The sequence below is a fragment of the Chiloscyllium plagiosum genome, unplaced genomic scaffold (assembly GCF_037043375.1).
Source record: "Chiloscyllium plagiosum isolate Xiang-an unplaced genomic scaffold, Cpla_swu_hap1 HiC_scaffold_26, whole genome shotgun sequence".
Classification (NCBI taxonomy): domain Eukaryota; kingdom Metazoa; phylum Chordata; class Chondrichthyes; order Orectolobiformes; family Hemiscylliidae; genus Chiloscyllium; species Chiloscyllium plagiosum.
Window position 1 is genome coordinate 8956538 of NW_028270164.1, and position 18854 is coordinate 8975391.

The 18854-nt window shown below is 38.8% G+C and overlaps 1 protein-coding gene across 6 annotated transcripts in view; it reads right to left on the bottom strand.

The window, feature by feature from the left end:
* The window catches only part of tmcc2 (transmembrane and coiled-coil domain family 2), a 171364-nt gene that overhangs the window by 17081 nt on the left and 135429 nt on the right, over positions 1 to 18854 (bottom strand). For all 6 annotated transcript variants that reach the window (XM_043716397.2, XM_043716395.2, XM_043716396.2 and 3 more), the window contains 3 exons: positions 16206 to 16551; positions 11940 to 12528; positions 3321 to 3456 (listed from right to left, as the gene is read on the bottom strand). In XM_043716397.2, coding sequence (XP_043572332.1) covers positions 3321 to 3456; positions 11940 to 12528; positions 16206 to 16551 — 1071 coding nt within the window. The remainder of the gene's footprint in view (positions 1 to 3320; positions 3457 to 11939; positions 12529 to 16205; positions 16552 to 18854) is intronic.

Consider the following 18854-nt stretch of genomic DNA (forward strand, 5'->3'; position numbering starts at 1 on the left):
CTCAACTGCAGTATTGTATCAAGAAATTAAAGCAAAACAAAAAAAGCCAATCAGCCCATCCATCACACTCCATCTGTTCTCCTTACAGTTGCATAAAAATATACAGCACAGGAGGCAACCATTCAGTATACGATGCCTGAACAATCTCTTTGAAAGAGTTATCCAGTTAGTCTCATGGTTTTGCTCCTTACCTAAAGCTGTATATTTATTTTCTTTATTAATTATTTATTCAATTCTCTTTTCTAAGTTACAAATGAATTTGCTCCCTGCTTTTTCAGAAAATGCATTGTACGTTATCATAGCTTATTGAATCGAAACAAACTTTGATATCTTCTCTTTTTCATTTGCCAATTATGTTAACTTTGTGCCCTCACATTACCAACCCTCCTGTTAATAAAAAGTTTCTCCCCTACTCTATTACAAAGGATTTCATAATTTTGAACAATCTTATTAAATCTTCCCTTAAACTTAACACTAGTATTAACATTAGTATTAGGTGGTCTGTTCTATACAAGGCAACAGCACCATCTGTAGAACCTAGACTTTAAGATCAAGTTCCATAGCACACATTTCCGGAAAACAAAATGAAAATAAAAATGAACTTTAACATCTTCAAAAACCTGGAAGTTAATATGGTGCATTACAATGGAAATGCATAAATTTGTATAGCTCAATCAGATTACAGTCATTTAGTTCAATTCTCAAAGACTACAGAAAAATATTCAAACACTTACTACTAACAAATGAATATATGCAATAAAAACTGATCTGTATTTGGCAGAAGGGACTGACTGCAAATCCAAACGATTAAATGAAGTAGTTATAAAAATGGATTTTCATGGGTAGAGGGGAATAAAATGAGGGGAAATTTCCTTTTACAGCTGTTATCCATCTGAGATTAATATAAAAGGTCCTTTAGTCCTTTAAAAGGTTAAAGATACAGAGGAAATGAAGTCGCAGCGAGAGAGCTGTGTGGTCAGCAGACAATGTACAGTGGCAGTAAATGAGTCAGACCTGGATCAGACAGTTTAGGAATGTGTCTGCTCAGGCACTCTTGTACTTATCAGTTAACATCCTTCTCTGAACAATACATTGTGGAGTGAGAGATTATCTTGGATGGACCATATCAAAGCAAAGACTAATATGAGTATCCCAAACTTCCCAGACACCCACGTATATACAAACCACATGCATTCTTCAGCTCAACAGAATGTGCTTTCCTTGTCTATTTTTTCGTGCCAAATTGCCACACATACCATATCCTGACCAAGAAAATACTTCATCTGCAGAGCACAGCTATGCAAACTGAGGTGCTATTAAACCTGCAGGCTTCCCTCTTGCAGAAGGCAAATCTATGATCAAGAATTTATCACTGGGGAATTACAGGGGTAAGAATCTGCACATCAAGATTCTGTAGCACAACACATTTGAGATTTCCATAATTGTTTATAAAATAACAGCAACAATAGGCCATCCAACCCCTTTCGCCTGTTCCATCATTCAGCTGGATCTCAAGTGATCTAGGTCTTCAACTTTGTTGGTAGTAATGCATATTTAATGAGCCAGTGTAGGCATGATGGGCCAAATAGCTTCCTTCTTCATCATAACAGTTCAGTGATTTACCTGCCTTCACTCTGTAACTCTTAATATACTTGCTAAATAAAAATTTTATTGGTTTTGACATTTTCAAGTGATCTCGCCTTAAATATATTTTCAGTGAGTTCTATTTCTACTACCGTTTTGTGTAAAAAAATGCTTCCTGACATCAATTCTCACCATCCAAGCACTAATATTAAGGCCATGTGCTCTTGTCCTGGTGTCCCAAACAAACAGAATAGTTTTCCCTATGCACCTTATTAACTCCTTTAATCATCTTAAACAATAAAATCAGCTCTGAATTGTTTATACCCAAGAAATTCAAATCTAGTTTATGCAATCTTCATTGAAATTTTATTCTTTTTGTTCTAGATATCAACTAATTATCTCCAGGCTCAATTCATGGTTTGTGCTAAGTTAACTCATCACTCAAACAGACACTGCAAACATATAGCCAGATTTATGCTCACAACCTGTATCCTGCTAGAAAGCACACCTAGGTATATACATTGGCGAAAGACTCAACCACGATGTTCCAACAGACATACAGCCTGTCAGCATTCACTCTCCTTTGACAGTGTATTCTACATCAGAGACCTCCACCACTTAGAATTAGGGCAGCATTAGATCACTGTCATTAATGATATTCCCATGTGTCACACACACCATCATCTTGACTTAGAAATATACTGCTTTTCCTTTGGGTTAAAATCTTTGAACCCTCCTCGCTAACAGCAATTGCAACAATTCCAAGATAATTAGAGAGGCACAATAAATACTACATTTGAAGCACCTATATCCCAATAATCTACAATCAAGATATTGAAAGGTTGGTTAGTTCAACATGGTCATGAAGAAATTCTTGTGCTTATGTAATTGCATAACTGCACAAGTCAGCTCGTTTGGAGAAGAGTGGGAGAAAAAGAATGGCACCACTGAAGAAAAAAGAAACAAGGAATACACTGCAAGGAAAGAGGGAGAAGAGCGAAAAATGCTTTTGTCAACATGCATGTGCAGCTCAGAGAAATATCATAGAGAGATGATGTGCAAAACCATAAAGCAATGAAAAGCAAAGTGAAAAGATTAAATGACCAAATGAATCAACTTCAAGCAGTTTAAGTAAGTAATGGTACAGCTGCACTAAGGTTTCACAAATTGTACCTGTAACTTGTGATAGCTATATTTTCACATCCAAACTAAAATTATGTCCAGTGAGAATAAGAGTCTGAATGGAGTTGCTGGAACAGGGAATGAATGAAGCTTGTCCAGAAAGTAAGTTGCAATCAGGGCAATATAATTTTTCTAAAAATGCCATTATGCTTTACTGCCAAAATCTACAAACAAGGGCGTTAGATTCTCAGAGATCTGTTCAAATGGATTTGAAAATGTTATATTCACAAATAATTGCAAAATATTTCTGCTGATCTACATTCATTTTGGGGGATGGGTGCAGAAATGATAAAGGACATCGATATCTGCAATTAACAATCACTGGAATGCGGAACTATTAAAGTAACCCAGTAACTTCCAATCCAATTGTTTCTTTCTATCAATGCCATCCAAAGATGCAGGAAAACAATCACGACTTATTCATCCAATGGTATGAATTTCACTCCTATTAGGAAGTATCTCTTATCCCCTAATAGCACCTAGTAGAAATTTCCACCGAGGAAATTCAAGGTGTTCACCAACTAAAGCAGCTCTTTTCTTAGGGAAGTACATACCTGGATATCTCTGGCTCTCTCATCTGACTGGTACGCAACCTTTTCCTCCATACTGGCAAGTTCCTGTTTCAAGTTAGACATTTCGTTCTGGTGAAGTTCAGTTAGATCATTCAGTTGTTCCTCCAAGCGCTCATACCTATACAGAGAATTAAAACTTTACCATGAAAACAATTTACAGTGCTTACACATGAGCTTATAAATTAGTATTGCCAATTGCCCTACTTCTAAGATTATACTGCATCAGTAGGAAGTCCAAATCATTGACCCAAAATGTAAACTCCATTTCTCTCTCCACAGGTGCCTTCCATAGCCACTGAGCATTGCCAGCATTTTGATTTAATTGCAGATTTCCAGCTGTATTTGGCTCTCAAATTTTTAAAATGGACCCAGTCCTTCTCTTGATGTTCAATGCACCAAGTAGAAGGGGAACACATTCTGCAGCAGTTTCAGATCATTTTCTTACATTCTTAGAAAGCTGCAGAACATACCATGTAACTCACTACAAATCTACACCATTGCTAACTTGCATGATCTAATAGGAGATGCACTCCATTTGGTACTACTTACAGAAATCAATGAACTCAGAGGCATTACACTCCTGGCCTACTGTTTACACTTTGAGGATAGAGACAGGATCCTTAGTGTCAAGGACACAGAAGATAGACTGGAAAATGCTGGATTCTTCAGATTTGAGAGGTGGCTAATTAGAAATCACCTGCTGAAGTATATAAAATGCCTACTGGAAAACGAGAGGTTAATCTTCAGCTGTGTCTAAAATTAAATTTAAACTGGTGGATAAGAGAATGAGAAGTACAAATTGAGATATGTTTAGTTTGGGACAGATATCAGAAATCATTTTTTCACATAGCAGTAATTATTTAAATGTTAATTGCAGTATATCGGTTATTCTTGACTAAATTGGAAAGATAATGCAGTCTCATTTGAATTGGGAGATATGCTGTTCTAGGCCATGAACTATTCTGCTCTCAGTGATCTTTTGGCCCACAATGTCACAAAGTTTAATTACTGGCAAGTACAAATAAACTGATGTCAAATCAATCTGCAGATTAGTGTGAGATTATTAATTTCAGCCGCTAAGTTAATGACTGCAGAAAGCAGCTAAATGGAGTTGATATACAGATCAAATAGTATTCAATTGAACAGTGGAACATGCCAAAACTACTCACTAGCCCACATCCTATTTCTATATTCTCCTTTAAGAAAAGGAAAATTTTAAATTGAAAAATTGCAACATGAGAGTCAGAATACAATGCTACATATGCCCCAATAATCTTCCAGCATTTAGGAGTCAGATGATTTGCTGTGAAAAGGACACCATTCCAACAGTCTGCTGTCAAGGTGACAGTCTGTCCTTAGATGCTCTTTTGAAGGTAGCAGTGAGCTGCCTTCTTGAAATCCTGCAGTCCATGAGTTGTTGATCATACCCCAGTGCTGTTAGGGATAGAGTTCTAGGACTTTGACTCAGCGACAGTGAAGTTATATTTCCCAGATCCGTATGGTATGTGGTTGGAGGGGAACTTGCACGTGGTGGTGTTCCCATATATCTGCTTTCTTGTCCTTCCAGATGCTAGAGGTAGTGGTTTGGAAGCTGCTGTGTACTGAGTTTTGGTGAACTTCTGCAGTGCATGTTGGAGATGGTGTACACTGCTGCTACTGAGCATTGGTGGTTATGGACATAGTACCAATCAAGTGGGTTGTTTTGTTCTGGATAGTGTCAAGAAACTTATGTTGTTGGAGCTGCACTCATCCAGGCAACTGGGAGTATTCCGTCACATTTTTGATTTCTGCTTTATAACTGGTGGACTAACTTTGGGGAATCAGGAGGCAAGTTCTTCATTGCAAGATTCCTAGCTTGTGTGTGGTTGGCAAATGGACTATGCTTGTTTGAAGTCATTCACGTTTGCTAGAAGCTAATTATATTTATTAACAGGACCCTAACCCCTGCAAACAAGAAGAACATATCCAGGCATTGTGTCTTTTTCAACTGAACAAAAGCATAGTGGCCCACAGTTCTCTGGTACATTTGGCAAGGCTTCACCCAATCAGAATCTTCCAGCTTACTAATCAGCACCCTTTTCTTACTGAAGGTAAGCTGACGTTCCTTCTAAAATTTGGTACTCCTGCACCTATTCTAATGTATGAAAAATGAAAAGCCTGGACAACATTCCCCTTTTCCAGCAATACTCCAGTTCCATACTGCAAAAGGACTACCCCTGTAAGATTGTCAAAACATAGCATGAAATGCACAAAGAAAAATAAAAGCTTGTTTTGCATCTGTAATAAATTGTAACATCTATTATGATGTCAAAACAAGGTACTTTCACTCAACTCCATCAATACACTGCCATACTGCTACTTATTGAGAAACAGAATAACTGGGGTAGACATTACGAGATCAACTTACACATTCATTTTTTTAAAAACTGCAACAATAAAACATGGTCATTACAGAATATATGTCACAAAGTTAAATTTATTAAGCTAATTAGTCATTTATTATGTTCTTACTTGAACGATGACTTGATATGTACAGTTTGCACCATCTTGTGTGCATCTTCAGTTGTTCATTTTATAACTGTGAATGGTGTGCTCAAGGAGAACATATACAGCTAACCTGCTCTGGTGATTTGAACTGCAAGGATAGTGGCTACTTCATGAGACGTGAAGCTAGGCAGTCTTTGGGAATCTTGAGGTTATGAATAATAGGCAGGAAAAATCTGATTCAAGAGTTGATGTGATGGAGTGAGCAACTGAAGAGACTTCAAACTGGCATTACACCATGGTGGATGGGGAGGAAGAACATAACATTTGAACTGTAAGCAGGGAAAGAGTCAGGAAATCCAGGAAGATGAACATAGAGGGAGGAGAGACAGACAGACAGACAGAGAGAAAGAGGGGGGAGAGAGAAAGAGAGAGAAAACACAGGAGTGTAAAATGACTTGGAACTGACTGTAAATAAAGATTTAGTGTAAAATGCAGGAAAGACATTTTTGGAGAGTGAAATCTTGAAGTAAAACGTGACAAGGTGGCTGAATTTACTTCAACTTTCCAAGCTGCGTTATTCTCTAAAACTGAAGAATTTTGAATATAATCTAATACTCTACAAAAAAAATTGATCCACGTAACGTATTTGCTTAATATAAAAATGCATCAAATAGGTTTGATGCAGTGACAGATAAGAACATGTACTATAATAGATCGCTAGGCCATGAGGGAGATATGTAAGAGGGATTAAAATAGTTGCGTAATGTTTGATGCAATCAACATCAAATGTGGAGAAAGAAACAGGGGTTAACATTTCAGTTCGATGGTCGTTTGTTAGAATAGGAAAGTATGTGACATGTTGGAGGTGGGGGTGGTGGAGAAAATAAAAGGGGGACATAAAAGAACAAATGGGAGTTATCTGGTTGAAGGAAGGGCAAGACTGGTTAAATGACATAAGTATTGTGGGTAGAAGATAAAAGGGGAAAAAGTATAGGGCCTGAAGAGGGGTCTGGAGAAGGTGTCAATAATTACAGCAGAATGGTGTGGAGAGGATTATAGGTCAATCACAGTCAGAGTCAAACAGCGTGGAAAAAGACCCTTCGGTTCACCCAGTCCATGTCAAACATAACCCCAAACTAAAATAGTCCCACCTGACAGCTCCTGGCCAATGTCCTGCCAAACCTTTTCTTGTCATGCACTTATCCAAATGTTTTTTTTAAATTGTGTAACGGTGCCTGCACCCACCACTTCCTCAGCAAGTTCACTCCACTAATGAACCCTCTGTACAAAAACTTTGCCTCTTACATCTTTTTTAAAATCTCTCTTCTCACCATAAAAATGTGCTCCCCAGTTTTGAAATCCGCGAGCATAGGGAAAAGACAACAATCATTAACTGTATTTATACTTCTTATTATTTTATAAACTTCTATCACAATTGGATGAAAGGAACGCATCTGGATATAGGTTTGATCGCTGAGCTAGGAGGTTCATTTCCAGATGTTTCATCACCCTACTAGGTAACATCTTCAGTGGGCCTCAGGCAAGGCACTGCTGAAAATTCCTGCTTTCTATTTATATGTTTGGGTTTCTTTGGGTTGGTGATGTCATTTCCTGTGGTAAAGCCACTTCCTGTTCCTTTTCTCAGGGGGTGGTAGATGGGGTCCTGTATCCCATAAATGTGGTGGAAGACAGACTGGAAGGCCCTGGGATCAGCAGATCCCAATTATGCCTCCTGCTCCTCGCCTATTTCTGTACTTTGTGCCTGCTGAAAAGCCATTCAACTCAATATTTTCCAGTCCTGACACACTAATTGACCAGAAACGTTAATTATGGTGTTGAGTCCTTCCAAAATTTGTAGTTTTTCTTGTAGATTTCCAGCGTGTTAAAAGATCACAACTGGGGCAAAGAGGGTTCAATTTTTTGGACTGCAGTTATGATAAAAATCAGCAAGCATTCCCACTCTCAATTAATGCATGTGGATGTCGAGTAAGCGAAAGCAGACATGGTATTGATTCAACTGGTAGCATTTGTTATCTTGGCTTCTGTGAAATCATATTTCAGAAGTCATTTATGTTGTAGGACAGAAGGGAACCCAGTAAGCGCATGGGTCGAGGGGGCAATTAAATAATCTTAAACAGTTACATCTAAACCTGGTTTTTCATACATGCTGGGATGCTCACCTACAACATGCTGAAATTTCAATATAGTTGATGCTTACACACAAAGTAAAAACATTTACGATACATATTTAAGTTGACGTGATTTGTCTCTTTGAACCTTATCTCAAAATTACATTTAAAATTGACAATTTGCTTCATTATAGCCTGACTTTATATATTGTACAGATAAGCAATATATTTGAATAATAATTATATTTGCATTTAAAATCCAGAATGCCAGCAGGCACATTACATTGAATTAGCTGGTGCAACAGAACTACGGGTAGACTGCACCACCACCATGCATTTCAAGGTACTGCAAGAGTAGCAGTACTAAAGAACTACTACCTCCTTCAAATTAGAATCATGGAGATGCACAGCACAGAAACAGACCCTTCGGTCCAACTCGTCCATGCCAACCAGATATCCCTACCCAGTCTAGTCCCACCTGTCTGCACCTGGCCCATATACCTCCAAACCTCTCTTATTCATATACTCATCCAGATGCCTTTTAAATGTTGCAATTGTACCAGCCTCCACCATTTCCTCTGGCAGCTCATTCCATACACGTACCACGCTGTGTGTGAAAAAGTTGCCCTTTAGTTCTCTTTTATATCTTTCCCCTCTCACCTTAAACCTATGTCCTCTAGATCTGGACTCCCCCACCCCAGGGAAAAGTCTTTGTCTATTTATCCTATCCATGCCCCTCAATTTTGTAAACCTCTAGAAGGTCACCCCTCAGCCTCTGATGCTCCAGGGAAAACAGCCACTGCCATATCAACCTCTCCCCATAGTTCAAATCCTCCAACCCTGGCAACATCCTTGTAAATCTTTTCTGAACCTTTTCAAGTTTCACAACATCTTTCCGATAGGAAGACCAGAATTGCACGCAATATTCCAAAAGTGGCCTAACCAATGTCCTGTACAGCCACAACATGACCTCTCAAATCCTGTACTCAATATGCTGGCCAATAAAGGAAAGCATACAAAATGCCTTCTTCACTATCCTATCTACCCGCAACTCCACTTTCAAGAAGCTATGAACCTGCACTCCAAGGTCTCTTTGTTCAGCAACACACCCGAGGACCTTACCATTAAGTGTATTATTCCTGCTATGATCTGCTTTCCCAAAATGCAGCACCTCACATTTATCGGAGTTAAACTCCATCTGTCATTTCTCAGCCCATTGGCCCATCTGATCAAGATCCCGCTGAAATCTGAGGTAACCTTCTTCACTGTCCACTACACCTCCAATTTTGGTGTCATCTGCAAACTTACTAACTATACCTCTTATGCTCGCATCCAAATCATTTCTACAAATGATGAAAAGTAGAGGACTCAGCTCCGATCCTTGTGGCACTCCACTCATAGGCCTCCAATTTGAAAAACAACCCTTCTCCCTTTGAGCCAGTTCTGTATCCAAATGGCTAGTTCTCCCTGTATTTTGTAAGATCTAACCTTGCTAACCAGTCTACCATGGGGAACCTTGTCGAACGTCTTACTGAAGTTCATATAGATCACATCAACCGCTCTGCCCTGATCAATCCTCTTTGTTACTTCTTCAAAAGACTCAATCACATTTGTGAGACATTATTTCTCATACACAAAGCCATGTTGACTATCCCGGATCAGTCCTTGCCTTTCCAAACACACATACATCCTGTCCCTCAGGATTCCCTCCAACGTCAGGCTCACTGGTCTATAGTTCCCTGGCTTGTCCTTACCACCCTTCTTAAACAGTAGCACCACGTGAGCCAATCTCCAGTCTTCCGGCACCTCACCTGTGACTATCGATGATACAAATATCTCAGCAAGAGGCCCAGCAATCACTTCCCTAGCTTCCCACAGAGTTCTAGGGCACACCTGATGAGGTCCTGGGGATTTATCCACCTTTATGCATTTCAAGACATCCAGCACTTTCTCCTCTGTAATAAGGACATTTTTCATGATGTCACCATCTATCTTTCTACATTCTATATCTTCCATGTCCTTTTCTACAGTAAATATATATTGAGGATTTGTACATTTTACAAAGTTTGTCACGTAGCATGTTGAAGGACAAGGGTTATTTGAGTCCTGTGGCTGTGGCATTTCAGATAAAGAACTTTCTGTTGCATGGCATGCATTGACTCCTTTGATCAAATTGATGTGAAAAGCAGTGTTGTCATTCCAGGGTATCACGTTCACAATATAACCTGACCATGAATGTGTCAATTGATCAAGCTCCTGGATCTCAGATACATTTTCCGTCCAAACTTTTCTTCCTTCTTCATCCTGAAGGTTCTCATCTAAGCAAGGTGACTGTTTCAGACACAGTTAGCCTGGAGTCCCTCATCAAGTGACTACACAATATACGTTTATTATATGAACATGAAGGACACTGCCGCCAAACTGGATCTTGTCCTCAACTCACATCCATACATATGTACAATTTAGTATGAATTGCCAGTAATGACCAGAAGAGTAACCCAGGCCAATATTCCCTAGTTTAGCAGTGCTCCGGTCAAATCTAGCACACAGCAACAAGGCCAAAGCTAAGATGCTCCCCAGATAATCCTGGTGCATCTTATGCAACAGGATAGAAAAGATCTTGGTCTTTGTTCAGGCTGCCTCACTCATTATGAAGCAAACACATATCTCCAAAATGTTGAATGCATACATTTGGAGAACTTACTGGAGAAATCACAATATTGTAAAGGCAGATACCATCCTAACTGCAACTAGGCAAAGACTGCACTGGAAGAGAGGGCTCACTGACCTTGAGGTGAAATAATTTCTTTCATTATTGGCTATATTCTTTTATGGTTATCACTGAAGCTTGAATGCATCAATGCTGCAGTCTCAGGAATTTGATTGAGCATGTTGACATAGTTACAGCTTATGGGTGTGAATGATATTGTCTCTGTGTAGTAAAATATGTGAAGCCTGAAGAAAGCCAGTTTACTTTCTCCCACTATTTGCTGTAAACTGTCACACTGAATCAATAAGCCAAAGACTTTATAATTCATGCACTGTTACTTCAGTGTCAGAGTGAAAATCCTGAAACCCCCTTCCTCTCAAATAGCATTGTGGGCATACCTACACAAAACTAACTGTAGCAGTCAAGAAGGAAATTCACCACCACCTTCTCAAAGGTAATTACGAATGGAAAACAAATAATGGCCCAGCCAATGATGCCCAAATCTTGTAACTGAATCAAAATGTTTCTGTGCCTGCTGTGAAGAAGTGTGAGGTCCTAAAGGAAAAGGTCAGAGAACTGAAAGACTTGGAAACAAAAGGAACACTTCACTGAATCCAAATGACTGGTGCTATTCAACTGCTTCCCTCGTACTTTCGCCCCCATCTATAACACCAATTTTTTTTGTTTGAGAATGTGCGCAAGTGTACACAGGGTTTTAGAAGGTGGCAAGAAAACAGTAAACGGTTGTTTGCCTGCAGTTAGAATCTAATTATTTGTAATAAAAATAGTTCTTGTCACGTATAGAAACCTGTTAAAGATTCTCTATTAACCAGGTCTGACAGGCAAATTTGGGAACTTTGTTTTCTTAAATAATTTAAAAAAAACTTTTGAAATGACTCCAGGAATAGTGGGATTGACTTTGAGTGTTCCACTTTATTACAACTGATTCAATTTGGGGTTCACAAATCTTTACTCTCTTAAAATTAGCTTGCATGCTGATAGGAACTGGGATGAGAAAGGGAAGGAAAAAAGAAAGTTTGATGGGGAAAGTCCACACTTGTACTTCATAACAGTGTGGAGCAAGGGGGTACTGCAGATGCTGTCGCTTAGAGTCAAGATTAGAGTGGTGCTAGAAAAGCACAGCAGGTCAGACAGCATCCAAGGAGCAGGAAAATTGATGTTTTCCAGCACCACTCTAATCTTGATTTTCAAAACGGTGCAGCTATCCATTTCCTTATTCATCAAGTCAAAATATATCAACTGTAAGTTAGATACCTGTATCGTTCTTCTTGCAAACACTGCGTCATATAAGCATAATCTCTTTGTAACTGTCCTTTCAAATCTTCCATTGCATCCTCCAGATGTGACTGACTATCTTTAATTTCACGAAGTTCATCCAGGATAGTATCAAAGTTGTTATGATGGCTGTCCAGTGTATTTGATTTGGGACTCCCCATGCCTCCAGCCCCTGCCCCAGAGTTACTCCCACCTGCAGAGCCAGAGGTTGCACTGGAACATTCATCCTCACTTCCATACTTGGGGCTTGACACCAGTGTAGCACTGCCACTCAGAGTCCTACTGGTCTCCTCCTGGTGGGACTCATCCAGTGTGTCTTTCAAGTGGGCAATGTTGTCAGCACTGCCAAACTTGTTTCGTATTAGACTAGCAAACTCCCGTGGTTTGGAAACTACTGCCGTGTGAGTGACCTGAGAGAGACCAGACAGGCCTCCCTTTACACCTTCCACCACGCCGCCACCAAATCCACTGATCCCAGCTCGGACATTGGCGCCTACGTCCTTTAAACCTTGCTGCATATCCCGTAGAACATCCTTTGGTTGCCTTGAAAGACCATTTTGTTCGATCTCTGCAAAAGTTCATTTAAAATTTACACAATCAATGAAACAATATCTGTACATTTCAGTTTATTTGAATCTGTCAAATGTGCACTAACTGACACCAGCCTCTTGTGCTCTGACATTTTCAAGTATGATGCTATACAGTAAATGGATAGTATAGACAATACGCTCCCAGACATTTATCAATCCCACTCTACAGCAGGGCATTAGAAAATATACAAGACAGTCTAAAACATCCTTGCAGTTTTCCTTGTCTAAAGTAAGCCATTTAATATCTTGTCTGTCTACATCCATTTCTCAGAGGTCTGCGGTTAAAACATTGGTAAACCAGGATCAGAGCAAACAGAAGCATAAGTCATATTCCATTTTAAAGTATTTCTGCAAGTTAACCTGACTATATAGCTGTACCATCAGGATAACCAATTACACAGAAGATCTCATCATATTAGCCTAAAATGCATCCAGCAATTTAGTCTTTACTTGCTTTTCTCCCCCTTATTTCTAGATTTGTGGTTGACATTTGTATGCAGTTCTACAGATGGCTGAATGATTACTTAAATAGTTATTTCACGTATAAGCTTTATGTGTGAAACTATTTGTTGCACTCAGCTGACAACCATATGAATGCCCTTTGCTATAAGGATCACCGTACTTGATTAGAAACACAACCAATTGCCTGTGAAACAATGCGACTGGCCTCAGCTCAGATGCAAATCGTGGTGACCCAGCTGCTGCTCTTCCCTAACTCAGAGGATTAAAATAGATTGACAATTATAACTTAGACCTTCTAGTCCATTTGTTATTCACACAGGAGATCAAAGAGGTAGCTATCCCTTCAGTTTCTCTACACAAATGACAGACTACATAAGTAACATTCAGCTTGTTTCCAATGATCAATTAACATGTTCAAATTAATTTCAGATTCTTAAGCCAATCAATTCTCACTTAAAACTCCTTATTTTAATCTAAATGAGAATAACAAATTTGCAGATGATACCAAAATTGGTGGTGTAGTGGACAGTGGAGGGGGTTACCTTAGAGTCCAACAGGACCTCAAACGGATGGGCTAAGGAGTCGCAGATGGAATTTAATCTGGAAAAGTGTGAGGCGCTATATTTTGGTAGGTCAAATCAGGACAGGACTGATATGCTAAATGGTAAGGACATGGAGTGTTGCCGAACAAAGAGACCTTTGAGAGTAAGCTCTCAGTTCTTTGAAACTGGAGTCACAGGTAGGCTGGGAAGACAAGGCAGGATTTGGTAATTTTGCCTTTATTGGTCAATGTGGATATATGAATAGGAAGAATTTAAGAGGAATATGGGCCAAATGCTGGCAAATGGGATGAGATCAATTTTGGATATCTGGTCAGCATGGATAAGTTGGACGGAAGGGTATGTTTTCATGCTGTAGTCTTTCGCATTATAATTAAATTTCAAATAACTAAATATTAAGCAGAAAACATGAACGTGATTGAATGGGGAAAAAAATTGTCAAAATTAAATCAATACAGCTTGAGCTCTGTAAATTCAGATATGAAGACACAAAAGTAAATGTTAAGAGACCCAATTGACTGTGCTCCTTCTACAGAATGGACAGCTTATCCTATTGTAGGCTCCATCTATCCCTGAAAGAATGTTCATGGATTAGCGGTCACCTATCTGAAACTTGATCCTTGCTTCCCGACTATTAAGACTTGGTTGCTGACATTCACAGTTAGAGTGTCACTAAGCTGCATCCCATCTTCCTGAATACATGAATGTAGACACTTATTGTTCAAATTTTACTTCCTAATTCTGAAGCAAATCCCAATGTCGTCTTTTCGAAATTTAGTACTGTTAAGACTACGAGAAACAAATATTCTCTCTTGGCCACTTAGCTAGAATTTGGAAAGTTTTCAATTTTCATGAAATCTTGATTTCCATTCCTCATCCCAATCTTGATTTCTCTATTTCACTTTCTATTTTGGATTGGGGAGGACGGGGAATGTATCCATTCAAGTCCGTCAGTTTAATTTCTTTCACTTTCTGTTTCTGCATAATTGCTAGTGTTGATGAAAACAAAGCGTACATGAAAAGCACTTTGAGCGGAATTAATCCACTTTGCTGATCTGAACTTCAATTTATGCATCATCTTATTTGCTGGGTTCAAGAAAATGCTTTCTTTTGTGACCCTGCTCTAAACGTTGCACATTCCACAACTGTGAGAACAGAACTGTGTGCATTAGTTTCTCACAAATAAGACCAAGAACTGTTGATGCTGAAGGTCTGAAACACTGAGAAATCACTGAGGAATATCAGCTGGTCTTGCAGCATTTGCGTTTCCCCCACAGAATCTCCCGGACCTGTGTTTCTTCAGCAATTTTTAGTTTTGCATTAGTTTCAGTTGTTTGTGCCCAGCAGGTGAAAGAAAAATCATTCAGGAGGACGACCTTTAGGGAAGCCAGCTCACCCCATAGCCTTTCAAATAGAATGCCTGAGGTTTGACTACTTGTTTTGGGCTGAGTTGGGTGATTTAATCCAGTTATCAGAGAGATCTTGCAAACAGCTTTGCTGACAAGTCATCTTTTGAGGAATGAGTAATTTTATGGGCATGGAATGAAGACAGACCTGAACTCAATTCATGAACTCCTAATTTTCAAACAGCCAGCCAACATAACGGTCTAGGTTAGTGTGTAAAGATTGGCCACTGGGGCAAAGCATCACAAGACTTCTGGGCACACAAAAAGATAACCCCAGCACAAATCAAGGTCTTCATTCAGTAAAGAAACAAAAAAAACTATGTTGCTTAGGTTAAAACAAAAACAAAAAAATAAAGAAAAACTCAGCAGTTCTAGCATTTTCAGTTCTTTTAAATTTCCAGTCTTAGATTTTGGTTTTACTCAAGCGGAAGTGGTTCAAAGGTACTCCAGAATAGATTGTTAAATTTTCCTAATAAATGCTACTGGAATCAGTAACATAGATTGACCAGAAAATCCTTAAATGAATCATTGCCAGCACAAATAATATACCCAAAAACTTTTACTTATAATTTCAAAGTAATCAGAACTCAGTGTTCCAGATGCGTTGTTGAAAAAGCTTTTCTTACACTTATTTCCATTGTGAGAGACCTTTCAGGCTACTTTGTGAAACAGAAATTAATGGGATAGTGAAATCACCTGTTCAGGCAGGAATAAGACGGAGCCTGCTGGATTAAGCTTCCCACAGTCCCACAGAAACAAAAAGCATTATTTCTCTCATTACTTTCCTCTGGCAATAAAAGCCAAACTGAGCTAGGGTTGGTGTAGCCACATCTCCTACATTGACCAGTGGCCCATTTCAGCTAGTGCAGACATAAACTTTGGGAAAGAAAATAATCTGGCTCATTAGTATTGCCTCTTACATCAGTGAAAGCCTGTTGATATTTCCTATGTAGACACACAGGTGAAGGATCACTATTTCAATATGCACTGGATCAATTAAGTTGTAAATGTGAATCATACCTTCAGAACAGTACATGAGAGAAGTGGTTGAGATGAAAAATCCAAATTAGCAAATTAAAAACTAAAACATTTTTTATTTAAAAGAAGAAACTGACAACATTCCTCAATTTTCAAGGAATAGTTAAAAACATAAGCCTTGCTCCTTTAGTAATGTGACTCTCGTTGGAATATATCAACAATGCTGACAACTCCAGATCACAACGCTACCTTTTAGTTTTCTGTGGTAGTGTTCCAGTTTCTTGTGCAGCTGTGCAATTGTCTGTGCTGATTTCTGGTTCTTCTTCTCAAAGACCTGCTTGATACGGGATGCTTGTTGTTTGTCTGCATTGTTGGCCAGTTTCAAGTATTCTGCTACATTATCATCCCGAGCAGTTTGCTCAATTTTTATCTGTTCTGTGATTTTCAAGATCTTCTGGTGAAGGTGTTCTATGGCTGCTTTTGTCTTATGAGGATCTGGCGTTCCATCGGGCACATCAAGGCTAATGTTGGAGTCTGAGCCCCCATGGCTGGCGTTTGCTGGCAAACTGAGTGTACTCACATCTCCCTTTTCAAACTGGAAAATGCAGAGAAAATAAAACTTTATTAATATAAATGATAACAGAAACAATTTTACAAATCACTCCTGTTTTCTCTTGGACGTGCCGATCCCCATGCTGGAGCACAAGTCCCCAGGAATCGGCAGTTAACCCAATGACCATAGCATTTCACATGTGAACGCAATGAGCATTATAGACAAGATTGATACTTGCTAAGTGTCCAATGCATTTCCCACATTGAATTGCAACCAGAAGTGGTAACCAGACAGAATTTGCTTCCCTTCCTTTAGCCCAAAAACAGATGCAATGAAAGTGATCTTTGTCAGTTACACAAAATCAATTTACTGGTGATCCTCAACTTATGAGCATTCGTATTTACAAATGAGAACTCATTATTATTAATTTTAAGGATCCAACATGCGAAGACTCAGTCATACTAGCAAATAAGTATTTTATTCTGTACTGTATAGTATACAGACTTGCGTAGAAATTAACATTGAAACATACTTAGGAACAGTACCCATGTGTAACCTAGGGACGAACTGTATAGCAAATTGGAAGCCTCTTTTGTGCCATGTCCATGTTCTTTTTTTAATTTTCACAGTCTAAAACAGGGAGTCATTTGCTAGGAGCCTGTCCACTGACATTACTAATGAACAATTCCATCTCCACTCTGAAAATGAATTGTGTTTCCTCACGCTTCCCTGCTGCACTGTCTCAAATGTGCAAATTCAGCTCAAATCAAGGATTGGTCCAATGACATTTTTTTTAATATATAGTCTAGAATAGTGGAATGGACAGTTGTTTTCCATCTGTAAATGTTAACTGCCTTTCCAGAAGGTGTTTGATGAAGTCCTGCTTAAGAGATCGTTAGTTGAAGTTGAAGCTCATGAAATTTAAAGCAAATTTATCAAACTGGTTATGAAATTTCAGGTAACAGGAAATAGAGATTCAGAAGAATGGCCAAGTGCTCTAAATAAAAGATCTAACCAGTGGTATTCCAAAGGGATCTCTGCTGAGACCTCAACCACTGTCTATATTTATTAACTTGAATGACAACATAGAGGCCCACATTTCTAAGTTTGTTGGTGGCACAAAACTAGATAACGATGTGAACGTTGCATACAAAAGTATAAAATTACAAATTAATATTTCAAATAAATATTCATTGGCAGTTGCAAATGGAATCCAAGGCAAGCAAAATGTGAGGTTATCCACTTTGAACCTAAAAAGTATAGAACGTGGTAAATAGTGAAAAGCAATAAGCATGGAGCTACAAAGAGGCACAGGAGTTCATGTACATAAATCATTGAAATGACAGGTTCAAAAATAATCAAAAAAGGCTAATGGAGTTCTGATCTTCACATCCAAATAACTAGGGTGTAAATACTCAATGAACAGACTGCAGCAGAACACAGCCAAATTAGATTACGCCTGTGTTCAGATCTGAAGGCTGACTGCCCTTAGAAGATGTGGAGCAATGATACTGAGGCACCATGGGTTAATATACATAGAGAGATTATACAAGTATACTACTAAAACCATTTGGTATTCATGGTCTTACAAAATGCAAGAGAAACACCCACCCCTAAAGTACATTTTTTGCTCCCAAATGAATGCTAACCTTAAAGAATTAAATAAGAAAACACAACAAAGTAGCTTTTAGGAACAGAGAAGACTTTTGGTTCAAAAGTTCTTGCTATTAACGCTTCACTTCAACCTATTACCCTTTTATCAACATAATCCCAGGATTCCTTCCTCCACCTGCAATATCTCTAGTTGCCTAATCCGATCCAGAGGAGCATCGGCATGCCTTACAGTTGGTCTTTGGGACGGAGAGAAGGGAACACAAATTCGACGAGTGTTTCCGATAGTGACTGCCTGATAATGACGTGTAAATATTAGACATTAAGATAGGATGTCTCCCTTTCAATTAGTTTATGGACAATCAGAGCCAATGATACCACAAACCAAACCATAGTGGACACTATATTACATTACAGATGGAAGTCCAAGTTGCAAGAGAGCAAGGTAAGTGCAGCATTTTCTTAAATCTTTACTCGTTTAGTTTGTCTTTGTGTGGACTGATTCATGCAAAGAAACTAGCAGCTCTGACACTTCTACACAAAATCAGTAAACGGCTAACTAGTTGACATCCAAACTGTTCAAAGATTCATGTCTTGATGTCAACTAGTTAGGCATTTACTGGCGTCATGATGGCAAATGGACAAATCCAAAGCCTCACAATTATAAACCATGCATAATTTCATCTTTGGTATTGGCTCCAGCAGATGTTTGGCACATGCAGTAATTAAAACAC